The sequence below is a fragment of the Poecilia reticulata genome, linkage group LG3 (assembly GCF_000633615.1).
Source record: "Poecilia reticulata strain Guanapo linkage group LG3, Guppy_female_1.0+MT, whole genome shotgun sequence".
Taxonomy (NCBI): Eukaryota; Metazoa; Chordata; class Actinopteri; order Cyprinodontiformes; family Poeciliidae; genus Poecilia; species Poecilia reticulata.
Window position 1 is genome coordinate 23,115,591 of NC_024333.1, and position 14,911 is coordinate 23,130,501.

At 38.2% G+C, this 14,911-nt stretch overlaps 1 protein-coding gene across 4 annotated transcripts in view; it reads right to left on the minus strand.

Annotated features, from left to right (window-relative positions):
* Positions 1-14,911, minus strand: part of shf (Src homology 2 domain containing F) — a 100,388-nt gene that overhangs the window by 18,790 nt on the left and 66,687 nt on the right. The window contains exon 4 of one of the 4 annotated variants that reach the window (XM_008405635.2): positions 3,916-4,059. The exons of 1 other annotated variant lie outside the window; for it this stretch is intronic. In XM_008405635.2, coding sequence (XP_008403857.1) covers positions 3,916-4,059 — 144 coding nt within the window. Of the gene's footprint in view, positions 1-3,915; positions 4,063-14,680; positions 14,783-14,911 lie in introns of all 4 variants that reach the window. 2 more of the 4 variants (XM_008405637.2, XM_008405634.2) reach the window with 2 other exon arrangements.

Below are 14,911 nucleotides of genomic sequence, written 5' to 3' on the forward strand. Positions count from 1 at the left end.
GAAGGTTTTTAAAAAAAAGCTCTAGTTAAGTTTTCCCAGACAAAAGACTGAGTCTCTAAATTTCAAGCTAGTTTATCCATTTAAACAAAACCTTTGTATCTTTAAATACTTTTAAAAAGACATCTAAGACAAAAGAAGCGAAGAAAGAGAAGCTCTTCAAAGTGTGGATAATTATTTCATACAAAAACAAAGTAGACAAGCTCCTCTTTATACTCAAACAAATATGTCCCAATTTATATGTAGATTTAATATCTGCTTTGGATATTTGCATTTCAGTCTTGATAATGAGGCTGAACTGACAAAGCTGACTTGTAATGCATTGTTCTTCTGCTTATCTCAGTTAGAACAAAGTGATTATAAAATGGCATTTATGAATTTTGTAAGCATTTCACTCCTCAATCAGTTATGTGTCTGTCACTGACTGACTCAAACCATTGTCGTCAACCCTGTCCTCAAATAACCTTGCCTCAATTGTCTTCAGATTGTCTTCAATCTTCTTTTACCATCTAAAGCCCGGAGATAAGAGCCCTTGCTAAAAATCACCAAATCATCAACTTTCTTTCTCTAACTGGATTCCTCAGCATGTTCGTTCTCGTTGACCCTACGACAGCCTTTGAAACTAACAAACGTACCACGTGCATCACCAGCCCGGCTCTTTCCCAGTTCAGATTACATCTGTCTAACAGACTACAGTTCAACGATGTTCCCCAAGGTTTTTTGTTTGGTCCTTCTTTATGATAATGTCATATTCTTCCTATTGGCCACACCATTTGCTTCCTTAAACTCTGGTTCCATTGATCTGCATCTCTATTAAATCCATAACTTTCACAGGCAAGTTTTTTTTCTTCACCGGCCGCTTCAAAGACATACAATCATGGATGCCAGCTGATTATCTCTGGTTGAACTACAAAAATTCTGACGTTAAATTAGTGAAAATCTGCAACTAGGCGTGATCTGCACTTCTGCCTTATTCACTTGAAGTCTATGCTAACGCATTTCTCACATAACTACAACCTTGAAGTCATCTTCAGTAGCCACCTCATGAGCAACATCTCCAAAAGCACCTTCTTTCAACTCGCCTCTTTTCCTCCACCTTTTATGCTTATTTTCTTTTACTAACACATTGATCCATGCATTTATCACTTCCTGACCCTATCACTAGAACAGTACTCTCCATGTTTTGCCCATCAATCTAGTTAATAAACTCTGTTACAAACAGAACTCGCCACATTTTCCTATCCAATCCTGCCTAAGTTAATATATCAACCATTTTCTTAAGAACCTGTCTTGGCTTTCCATTCCTTAATTAATGTAAATTAAAATTCTCCTGCTAACCTTTAAAGCCCCCAATTACCAAAGCCTCTTTAAAAAATTAGTCAATAAATACACAGCGACATCTGGTCACAGAGGGATGCTTCTGGCAAAATTGTTCATGGCTGAGGTGCGTTCTGCTCTGTTGGCAGGATGTCTCCTGCGTGTGTTAAGAGGTAATTGATGCTCATCAACTGATGACGCTCCTGATTTACACAACATCCTTACTGCTCCACCCTGTCCCTGGTTCTGAGACTCTGTAGCCTCAAGTGAGGACATCCTAGCCCTACATCTGGACATTCAGGGTCAAGCTCAGATAATAGGAAAATAAATTGTTCACTTCCCGACTGAGACTGCAGAAACCTAGGAATTTTGTATTAAAATATCAAAACACTTCAAAAGTGCCTAATTTGTTTGTATCTTCCATCTTTTGTTGTGTGTAAAGCAGCTTTGAAGATCCTTACGAATAAACATGTCCTACTATTGTGAACAAACAGAGAATCTTCACTTTATCTGAGCCTGTCCAGACGATTTAAGCAACTCTATGTTTAATGGATGTCTAATGTTCTGGTGTAGAAATGAAGGTCTACCAGCACTTTAAGGTCAATGGAGCCCATTGTAACTATATTCACTACAGCAGTTTAAGCTTTCAACCCCCTGTGTTTCTGACACATGGACCTTTGACCTGAAAGATGTAGAGTGGGGCCACACTTGCTGGGATGGAGAGCGGATCACTTTACAGGACGGGATTCTAAAACTCCCTCACATCACTCGGGGAACTGGAGCGTTTCCCATGGATCTGTGGGCATAAATCAGCTCCTCGCCCTGTCCTCGCCTATAGCACACAGTGGTGTCCTTTTTCATGGCCCCACTCTGAGTTTTCCCACTCTGTTTGGGGAAAATCCCATTCCTGGCATTAGTTCAGAAACATATCCTTCTTCCCCCTGGATAATTAAAGCAGTCAGATTGTGACTGTGCAGGGGCTCCCAATATCAACTACTGCCTGTCTGTTAAAAATAGGTGACATAGTTGTCTGTTGTGTCCATTATGATAATGAATAAGTCAACAACTAAAATTGCAGTGAAGGAGTCTGTTTTTATGTTTTAACTTAAGTCATCCACTTGTATAGAACAGCAGGTCAGGGGGACATCTGGGACGGTTATGAGTATGTTGACAAGAGGAAATGGGGGTCACAACGAAAGGCAATTACGCATGGAGACAGCAGTTCAGCACAATTAAAACTAATGAGGCTTCATCTTAAAACCTGCCCAGCAGTTAGTGATTTTCTGCCACATGTAATCCAGATGGAAAAGTGCAATCATTACAGCGCTAATACCTAAAGCCAAATTATTCAGTGCATCTTAAACTCTTTCAGTAAGTCACCATTAGCAGGAAAATGTTACTCTCCCTCATTAACAATCTTTTTTTTTTAAGTTACACATGCTTGACAATTTCTGTAATTTTCTCCCCATAGTTCAGAAATTAAACAGAAGAAGATTAAAGTTGTTCGTGGGGAGTCGTTCCAAACAAACTGGTTCTAATGGTAATGCTTGTTTAGAACCAGTTCGATGTATTCCATAGCCAAGGTCTTGCAGCAGCAACATACAAAATTATGCTTTCTCAGGACCAACTAGGATCTGGGCCAGAGGAAAGAATCGCTTTTGTCTGGAACTCATAAAGACTACCAATCAAAATGTGAGAACCACTTTTAAAGTTGGTTTTCCATTGGTCTGCAAATTTCAACACAATAAAAAGTAGGAAACAACCGAGTTCAACATTAATACAAATTTTGAATTAGCAGTGGAATAAAATCTGATTACTGTTCCTTTTCACTATCTATTTTGATAACAACCTGTCCCAAAGTTTGAAATTTCAGACTCAGTTTTTAAACATCACTGTCTTGGAATTATCAGATAGAATAAATCAATTATTAGGATTTTAATTTAACCCAGTTTCCAGTTTGGTTTATTTATAAAGGACCGATTCACATAAATGCAACATAAAGGAACTTTACTAGTGAAAAATTCCAATTTATATCCAAACAACAATCCAATACAAAATAAAGGAAGAGAATCAAAGTTAGTTACATGCATTCCAAAAAAGTATCAGTCTGAGGAAAATGACCCAAATGATAAATGTTAAATTTTGCAGCAATCACTCATCATGACCAAGCAAGTGACAAAAGTGGCAAGAAACAACTGCCTTTTAAACACTGCTAACTGCTCAGTGTTATTATTTAAGATGACTTTTGTTAAAACAATGCAAATTGTGAAGTTAAATAGTTGGTCCTCACTCATATTGAGGATGAAACACATATGTTTAACGGACACATTTATAGTGATGCAATGATGTGGTTCTGAGTTACCTCCGTGGCTGAGGAAAATCAAATTTGATCTTTGATAAAAAAAACCACAATGTGATCTGTCAGCAGCCTGAGTAAATAAACAAACAAACAAACAAAAAACTAATGAAAAAGATATTATGTGCCACCTAATTACTTCCCAAATTAAATAAATGAGTGCACAGATGAATGGAATAATGGACACACAGAAGGCTGAGGGTGAAGGGCAATTAATGGGAAATATGCTGGACACCAACACCCACCATGGTGGTGCTGGTCACAGCTCGTCGGTCCGGGCGACGGCTGAGCTGTCTGGGAAGGAGACTCGAGCTCCTCCGCCAGGGGAGGGCTGGTGTTGAGTTGGCCAACAGGAGGCGGCCATGGTAGGTCCTTGATCACTTTAATCTCTACTGCAAGTGTCGCCACAGGAGAGAGAGGTGGAGGGGGGAAAAAAGAGAACAGCAGCAAAAGGTAAAGAAAGGGAAGTAATGATAGAAGAAAAGTGAGGAAAAAGAGAAAAGATACAAGAAGTAAGTTAGAAATACCGCAGATATGAGCAGAAGGTGGAGGCGTGTGGAAGAGAACAGGTTTAAAGTATGATTAAAGAATCAGCAGCACCTGTGGACGAGAAAAGATCAGAATGCAGCAGGACAGGAAAGAAAACAAGGTTAGACCTAAGTAAGAGCGGATGATATTGTTACTCAGCTTGAAGACACTAAAATGGATCTTGGTGTCCTTCTGTTACATCCCAACTTGGAGAAATAACTAAGCTGATTTATGCTAGAGCCAACTTACTACTGAAAGGTTAGTTTATAACACACACTCTTCATTCTCTAAATCTCCTGTTTTCTAAAAGACAATCCATGAGAGCCATTATGAATACCATTTTAGCGAGAGCAGAGATGAAGTTAAAGATAGTCTTAAAGGTCTATTTTATAATGTAGGATAAAAGGCAACTCAATAGACTAGAGAACATGCAATACAATGGATTTGGGTTAAAAGTGCAAGACACAGATGATAGCATCAGACATTGTGTTATTATTCTGAATTTAGGCCTCCCTATTAAGATAAAGAGCAGTGTAGATAATATCTATCACTGTCAGGCACCACACACTAATCCATCCATGCACTGGGCACTACACAAGCTTTTGCCCCCAAGATAATGTATGCCTCATGTCTGGACAAAGCATTAGCAGGATGAATCGAGCACTCTCGTGGTAGCCCATCTGTTTCCAACGTAAGGCCACTTGTTAAATGGCTGAAAATACGGAATAAATGAGATGCCGGAGAAGATTTTTGTTTTCTTTCATCAAAGGATGTCTGCGTCAGAAACTTAGACTAATAAATACACACGTATTCCAGCAGCAAATTCTTTGCTCCTGGTTGGGTTATTTGATCTGTTATTACATGGTTGCCTCTCAACATGTATTTTTTTGATGACTCTCAACATGAGAAAATAAAGTATATTTTATAGAAGATCAAATATTGCCAATGATACTCCATTTTGGAAGCATGAGTATATCAAAATAAAGGATGTAAACTCAGTGATGCGCAATACAAAGAGGGAAAAAGTTACTTTTAACCATGTCACTTTTTTATGTATTTATTTAAAGAAGTGCCACTAATCAAATATTTAAAAGTTGAATTAATCACAAACTAGTTCACACATTTGTCAGTCCAGCAGCTCATGACTCAGAAATGTTATTAGGCCAATTGTTGGTGTTTGTGTAGCACTAATCTTGTAGCAGTGGAGCACTGGGCATTTTATCTGTGGTCTAAAAGTTGCAACATTCAAGCTGTGAAAATCTTCTTTCTTACTAAGGGTTCAAATTGTGTATTCTATTAATGTGAAATGTGAGGGAAGTGTGATTGAGCTAAAGCTGTATGTCTTATGCCATAAAAGCTAAGTCCATTAAGCTACTCCCCACATTGCACTATTCATCCATCCATCTGTTGGACTGTCTCCCAGAGCCAAATGTAAAAGAATGAAAGTATTTTCAATAAATTAGGATGGTGTGACATGGCACCCTGGTTAGAGGTCTAATCCCAATGTTCCAATCGTGTTGGTCTGTCTTTAGTGTTCAAAATAAATTAGCAAAGTAAACAAGAAAAAAATTAACTGAGATGAAGAGCTAAGAATTCTTCTTGAAGAAGTGGTGTAAAGAAAATTCTTAGTGCAAACTGAAGTAAAAAAGAGAGAGCCAAGAATGATGGTGGCTGCTTTTTCTGCCTTCAGTTTACGTTGGATATTCCAGATCCAACACAAAATGTTCCAGTTCCAAGTTTTAAAACCAGTGTGATTTGTTAACTTATATGCTCAATGACCAGGCTAACAACTATTAAAAAAAAAAAAAAAAAAAACTATTGCTACAACTCTGTTTTTAGACACATTTACGAAAATGTACTGAGAGTGTTTTTGTGTGAAAGATTTGATTATTTAACCAATCCTGTATTGGTTAGTTTTTTGTTCCTTTTTATTTTTTCATCAAATAACATAAAACTAAAGAAGTTCCAAGTACTTTTGTTTTAAAATGACAAGATATAGGTACCTGGTATGTACAAAGGTGGTGTTTCTAAAAAAATAAAATAAAAAATAGAGAACCCCTGGTGTAAAACCAATGTGAATGATTGATTTTACTGTACATCAGTTCAGTTCAGGTAGACCTTACTGTCTACCTGAACATTTAATATAATTTGGTACAGTGGTTGGTTTTCAGTACAAGTACAAACATGATGTTATAGATTTGTGTGTTTTCTGTTCTGCAAGAAAATGCACCAGTGTGGTTATCCTGAATATTATAATGAAAAGCAATATCTACAAGCTGATATTGCAGGGGAGGGGGAAACTGGAGAACATTCAATCTGACAAGCAATTAAATAGCTAGGCTGGTGGTGTCGCGGGGAAAATCTACCAATAGGTTGCTGGAGGAAAAGATCTTTTGCTGTTCATACTGGTGGGAAATGTGTGGGGTGGTGGTGCAATGGCAGCAGAAGGTCAGAAACTCCAAGACCTAATAAGACTCTCTCTAATTTGTGGTGAAGTAGGGGACTCTCTTGCTATGAGATTAAAAGCCCAATGCTCATTTCACGTTGCAGATTAGCGTGTAATTGTTTGGGGAGCCGAAGGCTGCCTGAACTCTGCAGCCTCACTGTGGGGACGAGGAGATGCAGTGGGCGAAAGTGGCTAAGACTGAATTGTTTGCACAGCTGAATAATTGCATTTAGTACTGTGAAAATTAATGAAATTGATTTAATGCAATTTTTTCCATTTAAATAAAAATCAGATTGCATCACCTTTTATATATTATTGAAAGTCTTAAGGCCTTCACTTGTTGAACATGCCTTACTGCAGGGTTCACAAGCGCATCCCTACATATTGAAGCTTTCTTTCAAAACAAAGGCAAATTAAAGTCTATGGTGCACTGACCTGTGTTAACTATTTACATGCAACGCTATTAAACCTGCTTTCTTAGATCCTGGCTGGTGCAGGTCTGTGAGTTTTTTTGGGTAAGACAAAATTAACCACAGTACGTATGAATCGTCGACGTCTCCTTAAAGAGTCTTACAAAATATTAATATCTCTAAAAGCCTGTTTCACATTTTGTCAAGCGACAACCACAAATGTCAATATATTTTATTGTGATCTTATGTAGCAGAACAACACAAACGTGTGTCTAACAGGTGTGCAACCACAACTGGTCTTTTCTCAGTTAAATCTAAGCATCCTGTTCTTTGACCATCTTTTTCCCCTTGTTTGCTGTGTACCCTACATGGCTGCGGCTTCCCGTCTTTCTTTCAATAATTGCTTTCTTCCTGCTCTTCCATCATGGACAGAATTGTGTTGTACAACACTAATAATTGCCTTGTCAACAAATTCTCACACCTGAGCTGTGGATCTCTGCAGCTCCCGACCTCTTGGCTGCTTAATGCTCTCCTTGGCAAATTTTAATATGTTCCATACGCTCTTCCATTTTTAGATGATGGATTGAATTGAACTATTGGATATGTGTTCCTTGGGAAATCTCACACAAACACTGACTCTAGTAACTGGGTAATTTCTGAAGGTAAAGGTTTGTAGTGACACACTTTTCAGGTTTTTATTTGTAAGAATAACAAAGCAAACATGCATTACTTTCCACTTAACAATTCCACATTATGTTCGTCTATAACATAAAATACCCCCAAAAATAGACTTCAGCTTGTGGCTATAACACGACACAATGTAACAAAACACAAGAGTCATAAATAGTTTTCTCTTTGTGATGAACTTTAGTTAATACTTGGGTAGAACAACTCATTATTGCTGTCTGGGCACATCTTTAGAGCTACCCTTCCCATCAGTTTTCCTCTGTGAAATACGAATAAATAATAAAAATTCAAATGAGTGCCTCCAAAGTTGGCATAAAAGCTTTGTGTTTGCCTTGCCATCTAATCTGGTTGCTTTGTGATCAATATGCCTCGTTCTCATCTACATAATCCCCGATCCACATTAGTAAATAACTCTTTCTACAGACAAAAGGGCCGAAGCAGATTATTGATTCTGAATCAACAAAGCACCTGTCATTCAAACTGAAAGCACAAAATTGGCAGCACATGAAATATTCGCCTCGTGAAATCTGTGGGAAGCTGTATGTGTCTTGCTTGTTTATTTATAATATTCAGCATAGTTAAAATTATAATTTTCAATATTAGCTACTTTCTCTCTTTTTCTTTCAGAAGAACAGCTATTTTTAATGCAAAGTATTTGTTTACCAGAGCCTTTCATTAGTTCATGACACTCCATCACTCTAAATAGTTCAGCTCCATAAATCATCAGCTCTGCTTGTTTCCACCAATGGCTTTCAGTCTAGTTCTGCTTAATTTAGTTGGCTAATTACATGCATATTCACAACAAGCTGGAAGATGGTAATATTTATGCCACACACTCTGAGCAGGGTAGCTCTGCAAACAAAACTCGGCTCTCCTGAAAACGTGTTTTTCCCATCTGCACCTAAATTATTACGGATAACAACAGTGTAATGCTCCAGGGAAACCGAAATGCCACCTCATAATTCTCTGCACACCGCATCCGTCACATTATACGGTCCCCCTCTATTTCACAGAGTAGATGGTGTGTTTGTATTAAAAAGAAAAAAGGCGCAGGCAAATAGGTGATAGAGATGAATGAACATCAAAGCTTTTACCCCCCAATCTTCCATGTAGAGAAGACAAAAGGTGGGTTACTGACAGCTGGCCAGCCGGAGCTTCCTTGTGGGTCAAGCTGGCGAAGCCTTGCCTGCTTCTGCGCTCCGTGAAGTACAGTTGCAGTGTTGTTGTGTGTGGCCAATGTGTGTGAGTGAAGATAAGACCAGTGGCAGCGGTCTGTTGAAGACGGCAGGACACATTTGAGGCTCATGAAAGAGGGCTGTCAGCAAGGTTATCAACAGGGTGTTGCAGCACAGGCCGCCAGGAGAAGCCAGAGCTGCGCTTTGACAGACACCGCTGAGGGAAACCGGAGCAGGCAAACAGAAACAGATCCACAGCAGCCACTAAAACAGCTGGCCGCACCTCTGCTGAAATGATTTGAAGCAGAACTGTAACTGAATCAATTATTTATTTTAGAACATTAAACTCAGGGTTTCAGATTTCTGGGTCGTTAACCTCGTAAAGGTTCATTAAAAAACCGTAAAACTTCTTTTTCCAAGACCTGTGATCTCCTGCAGGAAAATGTAAAGGACCCTGGACGACCAGATGAGGTATCAGTGGTGTTCAGTCCTACTTCTGTTGTTTTGAGGGTCAGATTTCCCAAGGCAAGGTTTCCTCATCTGTGGGTGGTTGACACTACATAACCCATAGATGCAAGGAGACCCTTTCTTTGTCTGACTTGCCCATTTCTTTTTAAACAACTGTTGCTTTACACGAAAACTACACTAAAAGATTGTGAATTAACAGAATAGATTTTAATGAAAAGGATGAACGTGTCCATCTGTAATCAGAAGAGATTTTATCACATGGTTATTGGGTGGATTAGTTTGATGGAGTCTTCCTTTGCAACATGCAGTCAGGCTGCTCTCACAGCAGATCTACAACGTTCTGAACTTGCCAAGGTCAGCATTATATCTGTTCCTATTGTAGAATGAAAAGGACCCCAATCAGCTGTACACAGGTTAAGGTGTTGTTTCAAATAGTCCTATGAGGTCAAATCCTCTGTTTTTAGAGTCTTTGCATTTGTTTTGACTAACTGATGTTCTTCTGTCGCATACAAAGAACTCAAACTGGGACTGGGGCTGTTTTCCATTCTTCTATCATCCAATATCTGAGCTTTTCTGTCTATCTTACTCTTTCCTTTCTCCAGTCCAGCCTGACCTGAATCTTCTTCTCAATGGTTCTGTTAGAGGTGTCCTTGCATGCTTGATGCTGATTTTGGTGTATTGATATATGTATTGTTCCCGATATTGAAAAGAATTCTAGATCAGGTGACAATGTGCCTGATCTATGAGGGCAGATCTATTCAGTATAATTCTATGCTTTGTGCACTGAGCGACGTCATGCTTTAATGTTTAATTTACCTTATATTTAGAGTTCCTAATTGCTCTTTCTGAACCATTTGAAAAAAGATTTGTTGCAGCTTGTATTTTACATATTTGACCAAAGTAGTCAATCTATTACTTTTGTCAGTTTCAATTTCTTTATTATTTATTTTGTATTAGCTGTTATGATCCTAATTGCATTGAATGGATACATTAAAGTTGTGCTGTTTTTACATGTTTGACTGAGATTCTGACGCTACTGTTGTATTTAAGTTTGCTGTGCAGTGCAGCATTATGAAATAAATTTATAATTCCATACATTTATTTCTGTGTTAAAAAAAGAGACACTAAAGTTAATTAATCACTATGTTTTTCTATCGGATCGATCATTTCTAAGCCTCAGATATCTATTTTGGTTTTGGATGTGAAAAAAATGGATCAGTCAAAAATCCCAGTTTGGCAGATCAAATTTAGTGCAGCTGCCGGTTGAGGACCACTGAGTCATTGTTTACACACTCTCAGATATTTGTCCTCTTACACAGATGGGCACCAGGACCTCCCACTCCTCACTAGAGCCAATTTGTGACGCTCTCTGATTAATTGAATGAGATTTTATCCTATTTTTGGAATTTCTTCCATCGAAAAGGTTAGTAAATACATTTTAGCTGACTGTAAAATAGATTTTTTTATTGCATACATTAGTTTCTTTTGGGGGTTTATTGTGATACCAAACTTTGGAGCATTAGTGTAGATGGTGAAATTCTGCTGGGTATCCATACACTTCATCTCCAGACTCATCCATCACCCTCTGAGCTGCCAGGAGGAAGGCAGGAAGGGGTTGAGGCGAGTGCGTGTTTTCAGAGGCACACGACTGAGGATGAGTGATTAACCAAACTCCAAGTACACAGCCTCCCAACACCCTAACAAGGCAGGAAATTTACATTCCATTGCATACCTGTCAGGAGATAGTCCAGTAGTGAATAATAACAGCAGACCAAGTGTCGTGAAGAGGCGAGTACGCGAGTGAAAGGTACGAAAAAAGGGCTGCCGCGTGGTGCATTACTCTGCTTCTCTTCTTCTGCTGCTGATAAAGATAAATAGTCTCTGAAAGTGATTGTGCTGCTGTGTTATGCCATAGAGGCAGACTGCAGGTAGGGGTTTGTTGTTTCACACCCAACTTCAAAAGTGATTTTAAGGCTGCAAATGTTGATTAATCACCACTATTTTTTCAAAGAAGTTTTTGTTTTCATCAAGTTTATTAGCATATAAACTGCAAATGTTTGCACGCTTCTGAAACAAGAGGGCTGAACATTAATCACTGACAGAGTAACGTCATGAAGGGCTTCAGCAACAACAGACATATTACTACAGAAAGTTTCCCTTCCAGCTCCCTAAAAGTACACAAGTCTTACTCTAAAATAATAATAATTGATTTTGGACAACGCTTTGCAAAAAAATGGAGATTTTGAATTGACCACCAAATACTCATCGGTGAATCTTTAACATAAATTATAGTCAGGCTGTTAATTGTTTTAATCATTGCTAAAAACTTCTTGTTACACAAGCCCCCAAAAATGTCTAGTAGTATACAGTAAATATTAAAATGCTTCTATGAAAACCAAAAGACCAGGAAATCAAGAAAAAAGGATCACCAGAAACCAGATAAAAATCAGTGGAAGATCACTGTCCTAGTAATCTGGAGGTCCTCTAATCACAGCGGAAGTGACCATCCTACTCAAGAAATGATAATGGGCATTGCACTATCCAACTGCAATCAAGCTCCCAAACAGTTATAAAGTGATTGATACACTGATGCATCTGAGATCTGTCACAGTTCAAGTATTCTCTGCATATCAACCTAAAACATAAAACTTTTTTTGCCACCAAATTGGAGAGAAGAAAAAATGCTTAAAAATCACGAGAATAAACCATGTTGAAGACTGCAATATTTTCCTTTGATCCATTTTTTTAGCAACAGCTCACAATGCTGAGACAAGTAAGAACAAGTACCAAACAATTATGGAGTTGTAAGAGTAATAGAATGTGGCTTTCTGCAAGCAAAGGTGGGTTAAACATGTCAATGCTTTCCTCTAAAGAGCAAAGCAAAGTTGTTATTGGAACAAATTTCTCTGGCATTTTTTTTAAACTTCTTCCTGGCTTTTGATACACTGATATTTCTGCCATAGGATCTGTCATTTTAATATAGTACATTTAAGCTACTTTACATCATCATGTAAAAATTGAAGGGTTTATGTGCTCTTCTACTAACAGAAACCAGTTGACAGATTGGCACAGCCTAGAAATTCCTATACCTGCATTATTTCAGATCCCTGAAAATGCAAGTGTCAGAAGACTATGAAGTTAAGAGAAATAAAGTAGGTGGAACAGGTTCCCAGAAGCACATTTCTATACCACAGAGCTCAACGGAATAACATCAGAGTTAGGCTGGTTGCAGAGATCAGACACACACCAGCTTACACCTCAAAAGGTAGGAGCGTTTATGTAAGCCTCTTGATGTCTAGATCCAAGGCTGGTCTATGCTGACACCTGAGAAAGCAAACAAGTTGGTTTGGCAAAGCTTGTGTCTAAGATGCCTCTGTTTTTCAAACTAATTTTTTTGTGTCTGACTGCAGGACCTCTGTATGAACCAGTGCAATAATCAAAGCAGACCTGCATTCCTCTTTAAAGAGACAACTTAACTACCAACGTATTTCATTCCAAGCCAACCATCTGAAATTCCATTGGAACTAAATAAATCATCATCAAAACAGGGGGTTGTGTTTCTGAAGGGAGAGCTGAAACAGGAATGTGTTAGTGAGCAGAACCCTAAACAATCTCGTCTGAGTACCACTTCACAGAAAAATATTGAGGGGGAGAAAGTATGGGATTAACTTTTAATCTCAGGCAGAGACAGAGCAATGTGGGGGCATCAAAGAAGCAAACAAAAGACGAGCAAAACTTTGAGTGTGACAGACGAATAGATGGTTACATGGCAATTTTTTCAGGTCAGAAAGACTTACAGGAAAATAAAAAAGTCTGTTGTCGACTGTTTACTAAAAATCTTCAAACCAGCTAAGATTTTTCTAAATATTATGATGTTTTGCTGTGTTTTCGGGCTGAGCGAGTTCACAAGTGGTACCATCTTTACGTACTGTGGCTGTTACAGACCGGTACTCTCATCATGCGCTAAACACTCCCCTTACTCTGTTCTTCTTCCTCCACAAATGAGATTCACGACTTAGCTTGTTTATCAAACTTAAGTAGAATTCAAACATATTATGACATAGTGACAATATGTTTTTTATATGTAAAAAACATTATGTCCATAGAATTTATGTACATGTTTTCCTGATCATCAGGGGATGAGGAAGAAAGTGCACCCCTGCAGAGAGGTTTTTATAACTTCATCCAGGTCGAATTAACCTTGAAACACTGTTAAACATGATGAGGAGAAATTATTTCAGAATTATGTTGCGAATATGGAAATACTGACGACACATGCAGGCTCATTGAGCCCCCCTGACCAGGTGTGAATGAGAATGTCTGAAGGATTTGGTTTTAATAATAAATATGGTATGTTGTGACGCATGGTAAGTATGTCACCCAATCTTTCAAGTAGTGAATGTCTTAAGCACAAATGTTGGAAAATTACAAAAACACTATTGCATATTCTTGAAGAGAGTGTTTAAGTAATTAGTAGTTGTAAAAATAAAGTATTTCTTGATTAATGAATCACGTCAATGTCTTTCAAGTCTGGAATATAAATTTAACAAATCATTTTCGCATTACATAGAGAAAACCCAATTATTTTTAAACAAAAGCTGATTGATACAACAATTTAATAAATTAGAATAGTTTTTTTCATTTTGTAAATGGCAAAGATGACGTTCAATGTGTGTTGTTTTTAATCTTCAGACATAACAGCCAGAATACATTTTGTTTCTGTGTATTCTGAATCATCATTCTGAGCTTGTGTGGCCAGTCAGCTGTAGAAAGGAAACAATATGCTGTGCTTTCTGTACCTGCAGCGCTACAGTAGAGCATGTCAGTGTTCCGTTAACTGCAGTGTTAATTGTTTTCTTTCGGCTGTGCTCCTGTAGCTGCAGAAGAGTTTCAGCCTGAACACCCATCACCCCACCACCTCTTCTTCTGAGCACCAGCAAATGTTAATTGCACTTGCTACACTTGTGTCTGTAAAGGGCTAATTTGAAGGATTTTTTCCCAACCATTTGCCTTTTTGAGTCCACTTCAAACCCCATGCAGCATCCTGATAATGTCATCCGAATTAGGCCACATTTTACATCATTGATTATTGTGGGTCGATTTCGATAAAATGGCATTTTAAACCCAAACAGGGATGAAAACGTGACTAATTAACCTTCTACAAAGACGGCTTTTGGTGGGGAGACTTAACAGCAATCCTAGTAAGATCTTAAGGATCCCCAAGGCATTAGTGTCTAAAAAGAACATTCTTTATAAACAGAAAGAAAGACACTTCTCAGTCCATTTCCAGTGGTACCTGTGAGGGATTTAGAAGAAGTGGAGTCCTTTCTTCCAGGGGGATCTGATGCAGTTCCACTTACAGAGCCCTCGTAGCTAATGCAGTCATAACAAAGCAGAGCTGTTCGAGAATAAAAAAAAAAAAGAAAAAAATACGTATAAAGAGAAAATGGGTGATAAAAAAATATTCAAGGTAGCAGATTTTTTTTCTCTAACTCGAGTTCAATAGTTTTTTGTAATTTGAAGTATA